This window comes from Arachis stenosperma, chromosome 7 (genome assembly GCF_014773155.1).
Source record: "Arachis stenosperma cultivar V10309 chromosome 7, arast.V10309.gnm1.PFL2, whole genome shotgun sequence".
In the NCBI taxonomy this organism is placed as follows: Eukaryota; Viridiplantae; Streptophyta; class Magnoliopsida; order Fabales; family Fabaceae; genus Arachis; species Arachis stenosperma.
The window spans coordinates 71962104-71968749 of record NC_080383.1 but is presented as its reverse complement, the minus strand read 5'-3'; the positions used below and the strand labels follow the sequence as shown (position 1 = coordinate 71968749).

At 32.6% G+C, this 6646-nt stretch overlaps 1 protein-coding gene across 1 annotated transcript; it reads left to right on the top strand.

Annotated features, from left to right (window-relative positions):
- Positions 1–1811: 1811 nt before the first annotated feature.
- Positions 1812–4572, top strand: LOC130940170 (bet1-like protein At4g14600). The gene is made up of 4 exons (XM_057868234.1): positions 1812–2070; positions 2180–2297; positions 3617–3673; positions 4067–4572. Exons 1-4 carry the CDS (start codon positions 2009–2011, stop codon positions 4226–4228), a joined length of 399 nt encoding a protein of 132 aa, XP_057724217.1. The 5' UTR covers positions 1812–2008; the 3' UTR covers positions 4229–4572.
- The last annotated feature ends 2074 nt before the right edge of the window (positions 4573–6646 follow it).

The window sequence follows — 6646 nt, the reverse complement described above, 5'->3', positions numbered from 1 at the left end:
CTCTTCCATTTTTCTTCCAAAAAATAACTAAAATATGCAGTAGTAGTGGATATGTGATTGTAAGTGTGTATCTCAATTGCCACATGAGAAACAGTGACACAGAAGTGATATTTGAGTGCGATAATCCCATTCTGTTGCGCACTCCGCGAGTAAATTCTTTGTCCGAGGTGAAGAGTCTAATATTGAGTAGCGTTGGCGGGACAAAGGAGATTGAAAGGTGGAGTATAGATTGCTAGCACCGATGTCAGCTTGAGGAAGATAGACTCCTTCCTCTGCGCACCCTGCTGCTGAATTGCAGGAGGCCTGGCACCAAGTAGTCACTCTACCAACTCTCAAGTCTCAATCCTGTACCATGTGTAAAAATCATGGAAGCATTCACACACTGGCTCTCCATGCGCACGTATCCCGTGGTGGTATGCAATAGTGCACTCACCCCATGGCAAGTGAAAACTGTGGGACTCAGGACGCCATCACTCCACGAATGACATGATCAGTGAGTTGTCAAACATGAAGTCCTTGAGTGGCAACGTGTCATCGAAATTAGCCTCTCTCAAGTAGGGGATAATGACGTCCGGTGGTATAAGTGTGTGACTCACTCGCTTTGAGAGAAGCAGACGAGACCTTTAATAAAAAATAAAATCTTGAATAAAAAATTTATGAAGTTATAAAGCTATCAAAGTTAACAAAAAAAATCTCCCAATAAGCATTTACATAACAAATTAATTTAACTTATAAATAAATTAATTTAACAAATAACTAGCACATTTACTACTTAATAAATTAATCTAGATAAAGACATTTACTTAAATAATTAATAACAAAAAATAAACATCTACTTAACAAGTTAATTTCAATAAAAACAAAATTAAATTAATATTTACTTAACAAATTAATTTCACTAATACCTAAAATCATACTCTATCAATTAATCCTTGCTAACAATACATTCAAACCAACTTAACATATATTATATACTAGTTCTATAAAAGTACTTTAAGTATGGTTATATATACATATTCTAACATAAACATAAAAAAATAACACTAACCTCGAAGTCGGCTACTTCAGCGATGTGCCATGTCGCTTTTAATCGGTTAATGTCCGTATCATGTGCATCTGCATCTACCAAATAATTTGATAATATGATTAGAAAAGAGTAGAAGTTAGAGAAAAGGTGAAAAAATAGATGAAATATCTATCCAAATGGCACTATAAACAAATTCTATGTATAAGTCGTCTCCTCTTTTATCTCGTTGACCGTATAAACAAAATAAAAATGCACGTTATAAGACACAAAACGATGTGGTCGTAATACGTTTGTATACATGATGTGTAACGACTTTATCTCGTTTATCGTGTAAATGAGATGCATATATTTTTATTTCATTTACATTGTAAACAAGATAAGAGATAAGATAGACTTTTGTAAAAATGTTATAAATTGTATATTTTAGTAAATAAAATATTTTTTATTTATTTAAAAAATTTCAATCTTAGTAAATGTGAATTCTTTTTATTTTATTTTAATAAAAAATCCTTTATTATGTAAAAATATTTTTAAAAGTAAAAAATATCAGCAAAAATCTGAAAGTACGTTTGATTTGTATTTTTATTTTTAAGATTTTTATTTTTTAAATTTTATAAAAACAATAAAATTATGTTTTTTATTTTGTACCTCATATTTTTACTTTTTGTTCTTTTTAAAGTCTAAAAGATAAAAAATAAAAAATATTAAAAATGAAAAAAAAATATAAACGCAAAAACCAAATCACCCTAAATTTCTCCGGGGTCTTCCCTAGGTTCTCCCCTCTTTCTCTTTTGTTTATTTCCTACTGGCTTCCTGCTACCAATCTATTTTCTTGTCTACTAAGACTCCCCTTCGCCTGTTGATTGAAATACCCAAACGCCCTCCTAGTGGCTGACAATTCAAAATATATTCCCAACTTCCAACTTGTTGGCTTTTCGGTTCCATTCCGTTCCATTTTCTCTCCGCTGTCTTCTCAAATAAATGGCCTCCAATTCACACAGGGCGGCTCCTTTCTACGGCGTCGCTGCCCCTTTCCGGTCAAGGTAGCTCTCAACTCTCTCTCTCTCTCTGTCTCACACACACACACGCACTCTCTCTCTCTCTCTCTCTGGTTTAATTTTGAATCCCTCATTTCAATTGATATCATTGCAGAGATGGGCTTAGCACAAGGGCAGTATCGGGGACCGACGAGATCCAATTGCGAATTGATCCCTTCGACTTGGAGGACGAGATCACCGGTCTTCATACCCAAGTTCGAAGGTTGAAACATGTATGTTATTATTTTTCTTTTGTTTCTAAATATTCACATGCAAATTTTATGTGTCTGTTTCTTTTTTTTTTTTTTTTTTTGAAGGGATATGTGTTGTGGTTGCATCTTCGGTTTTTGTGTGTGCGATGATATCACTTGAGAGTTGAGAGTATTTGGATCATTCGTGTTCAAATAATTAGATGTTCTTTTCATAAAAGGACCAGGTTTCTCTCAACATAAATTGACCTAACTTTGAACTATAGCTTAGAAAGAAGGCACGCTCATTCAGTTATTTGAGGATTTTATTTTATTTTATTATCTGTAAGTAATCTTGGGAATATACTGGAGATGATATATGTACATGTTCATGCCCCTAAATTTTCAATGAAGAATATTACCTAATCTAGAGGCTGAGTTTGAAACTGATTAATGAGAATACTTGTACTGGAAGATAGGGATGAGAGATACAAGTGCTTGCTCAACAATGAGAAATCCTTCAACAACAATATTTATGTAGTCAATTGCAGTTGTGGAGTCGCTCTAGTCTCAAGGAGTAGATTTTGAAGGTCTATCTCTATCTAGAATGATTCTATGGTATATAATAAGGGAGTTTCTTTGATGAAGTGTAAAGTTGGTGAAGAATGAAGATTATAATTAAATTTTTCAGGAGAGTGTGCATTGCATAGGATGTCTTTATTTTCTTTCTATTTTTTTAAAATTTTTTTCTCTATTGTAAAACAGCAAGCTTCCACTCTTCATTGAAAAGCACTCTTCCCCATGGCATGAGCCATATAACAAACTAACTAAATCTAATAGATTCTAATTGAAGCTGTTGCACAAACTAACTAATGCAGTTTCTATCAATCTGGTGATACAACCTCTTCGAGTCGGTTGTTTATCTCCAAGTGAATTCAAATGAATTCACAAAACTGAATATTCACAATACATGATTTGCAAAGATGCTTAAGCTCTTATAAATATTGCTAATCTCAAACTGACTCTCTAACTAACCTGAATAGGCCTAACACTAGTGGACTTATCATGGGTGTAGGGGAGAATTATCTTATCAGATTCAGTTTTTCTGGCTCTAGATCACATTGCTTCTGAGTTCTGTCATGATATCATTTGATAGAATCTTTGATTATTGATGCATGTATGAATATTATTGGTTGACTGACTTGTTGAATTATAGCCTCCAAATAATTCTTTCAATGGAATTAGGTTTGATTAAACTTTATCATGTTTGAAAAATTTATCTTCCTGCTTTTTTCTTTTTCTTTTTTTCCATCTATTCTTCCTCAGTTGTTGTGGACTCACAATTCTAAATATTTCTGCCACAGGTTGCAAACGAGATAGGCACAGAAGTGAAGTATCAAAAGGATTTTTTGGAACAAGTGGTATGTATTTTCCCATATTTAGTTTTGTGTTGTTGGAATTCAACTTTTCTACTATATATCTCATTCTCTTGAAATCTTCAATTTTATGTTTTGAAATGTGAATTGTAAATGTGCCGGAAAATTTCTCTTAATCATTATCCTAAATATTAAATGAAGTAAAAACTAAAAAGTAGATACTTGCAGTGTCTTAAAATCTTAAAAAGGCAATCACTTTCAATTGGAGCTTCTATCATTTCTCAGAAGAGGGGGAAAAATAAATAAAGAATTCAGCTGGTTCTTGGCATTTTTTCCATGTTGCTAAGTTGTAATTAACTCATTCATCTACTTTCTGGAAGGAAAATGTTAAACCGTCTTATTAACCTTTTAGTTTACTTTTCCAAACTTTCAATACAGCAAATGGGAATAATGAAGGCTCAAGTAGGGGTGAAGAACAATATGAGAAGATTGAACAAGGCCGTGATTAAAAGTGGCTCGAATCACATTCTTCATATCGTTACATTTGGTTTAGTTTTGTTTCTCATAGTATACCTTTGGTCCAAGATTTCCAGAAAATGAGGACTCGAGAGCTTGCTGCCCAACTTCCTCCTTCTCTACTTCCCAATTGTATTCCACCACTGATGTGAAAATGCTCCACGATTCTTTGTAGTTTATACTAAAATCTAAATTTTGAGATTATGTTTCTTGCATAGTTAAGGAGTGATTCTAAAAAGATTGTTAATTTGCTTGCCTAATAGTTTTGGAGTGTATATTAAACAGTTTAGCTTGAAAGCTTATAGGTGATTTTGGAGTGTAAAATATATTGACATCGTTTCATATGAATTATTTCGATTTAATTTAAAAGTCAAACATCATGCTTGTACTTATGGTTTAGCAAACATTGAGAAAGGGGTTTGAATCAATATGCTACTTGTTCCTGCACAGTAATCTGAGTCGAGATATAACTCCTAGTGTCGAGGTATAACTCTTTCCGTTTATATGGAATTTTATGTCCTAAGAACGTAGAATATCGAGCTATACTTCAGTCGTCAAGGAACACCGGAGAGGGTTGAGACCTGCATAGAGACTTCAATACTCAAGTAAGAAAAAGTATAAGATGAGGTATATGTTATTCAGAGAATAGTGTACATTTTACGTGCTTAGAGTTTTGTATTTATAAAGTTGTTATGCTATAGGTGGTTATCCCGTGGTCCTAGTATTTTGGTAACCATTTCTGCACGTGTTCAGATGGTTCCGTTAAAGCCAAGATTCTCTCTAACTAAAATAGGCACGTTTTATTTATTTTATTCAAATTCCGTTTTATAGGTAAATCTTAAGCGGAGCTATTGCTAACGGATCAATAGGTAAATTTGGGTCAAGGTATAGGTTTCATTGGCCGAGATATAGGTAATAGATCAAGACTTGTTTTCCGAGTAATAGGTGACAATTACCAAGTAATACGGAATGGAGCAAATTGTAATGGCCGAGTTATAGATGTAATGACCGAGTTATATGTTGGTAATTTGAGTTATGAAAACCCTAACGTTCTTTTGACCTAATCTCTGCATTATAGCTTGTAGTTGTCGAGTTATAATGACCAGGTCACTACTTTTTTCTAAACTCAATATCAAATATGAGCTTTTTAGTCTTGAACTCAAAATGAGATATGAGCTTTTATGGAGATGACAATTATATATCCTAGTTCAATCTTTAAGTATAATGATATTTAGAATCAGTTTCTACCAAAATAATAGTAGAATTTTGCTCTAATCAAATTTTGATTATAACCAATTTAAACGCCAAACGAAATGAAACTCAAACCAAACTCCTTTCCTAAATCTTATAATAGAGCTTTAAACCAGGCTCTCTGGAACACCAAAACTAAAAGATTTTAAATCCGAGTTTACAAAATCAAACTTGGAATGTAAGCTTGAGAAAAAAGAGAATATGAGATGCTGATGGTATGAATTTGTTCTTGTGAAGGTTGGCCGCTGTATAGTTCGTCTGCTGATGAATAACTTGGAGCTTTCCATCGAGATGAATTATACTTCGGCAACAGGAGAACAAAGGGGTGGGTATATGCAAAAGGCACTCCAATACTCAAGTTAGTGAGTGAATAATATGATTTGTATTGCTGTATATGAAATTAACGTCTTACCTCCTTTTTATATTCGAGATTAGAAGATAACGGCTATGTCTCCAAGTAATTTTACTTTAAACGGAGAGTAATGACATATTCGACCGTTTTAATATTTGCTTTGATGTTTGTTATTGATAACTGATTTATAACATTCATAGCCGAATTATAATTTATAATCGATTTATAATCGTCATATCATAGTCCCTGAGTTTGACATGGTGATATTTTGATAAAACAAGTTGAGCTTTATTGATGAGTTATAATTTGGCATTTTGATCTATAAGTATGGAGCTCCCAATTCAACATATTTTTATCAAAATAAATATACAAGATAAAATAATTAAATAGAGAAGTTTTTATTTTCGAAAAAGGAAAAAGAAAAAGTCTTGTCATTAAATGATAAGGAAACTATCATTCCAGTTTCCAATGCGATTTAGTGCCATTGGTTTTGAGAGAAACAATGGTTGTGATTGATTATATGAAACTGAATCGGTTTCATGAAATTTTGACATATTTATTTGAAAAACTGAAGGGTTTCATAAATGGAAGTTTAGTTTAGTCAAAATGTTTTGGGAAGAGAGTGAAACATGAGTAAAAGAGATCAGTTACTTTTTCTTTCAATTTAATTTTTCATCCTTTTGTCTTTTTTTTTTTCTTCTGTTTTGTGGAAAATAATGGGAGAGAAAAAGGGTAAAAAAGTACAAAAGGAAGATAATGGTGGTTTCTATAAGTGGGTTAATGAGGATGTAAAAACTTGTGGGTCTTTCTTTATAGATAAAGATAGTATTAATGAAATAGATTCTACAAAAATAGCGAGGTCTAAGTTTCAAGTGGAAATGTTACCATGTACAAGGATT

What these genes read in the sequence shown, in the direction of transcription:
- LOC130940170 (XM_057868234.1), top strand. Translation starts at nt 2,009, where the DNA reads ATGGCCTCCAATTCACACAGGGCGGCTCCTTTCTACGGCGTCGCTGCC. An exon ending in GCTGCCCCTTTCCGGTCAAG is followed by an intron (nt 2,071 to 2,179) that starts GTAGCTCTCAAC and finishes ATATCATTGCAG; the next exon opens with AGATGGGCTTAGCACAAGGG. An exon ending in AAGTTCGAAGGTTGAAACAT is followed by an intron (nt 2,298 to 3,616) that starts GTATGTTATTAT and finishes TTTCTGCCACAG; the next exon opens with GTTGCAAACGAGATAGGCAC.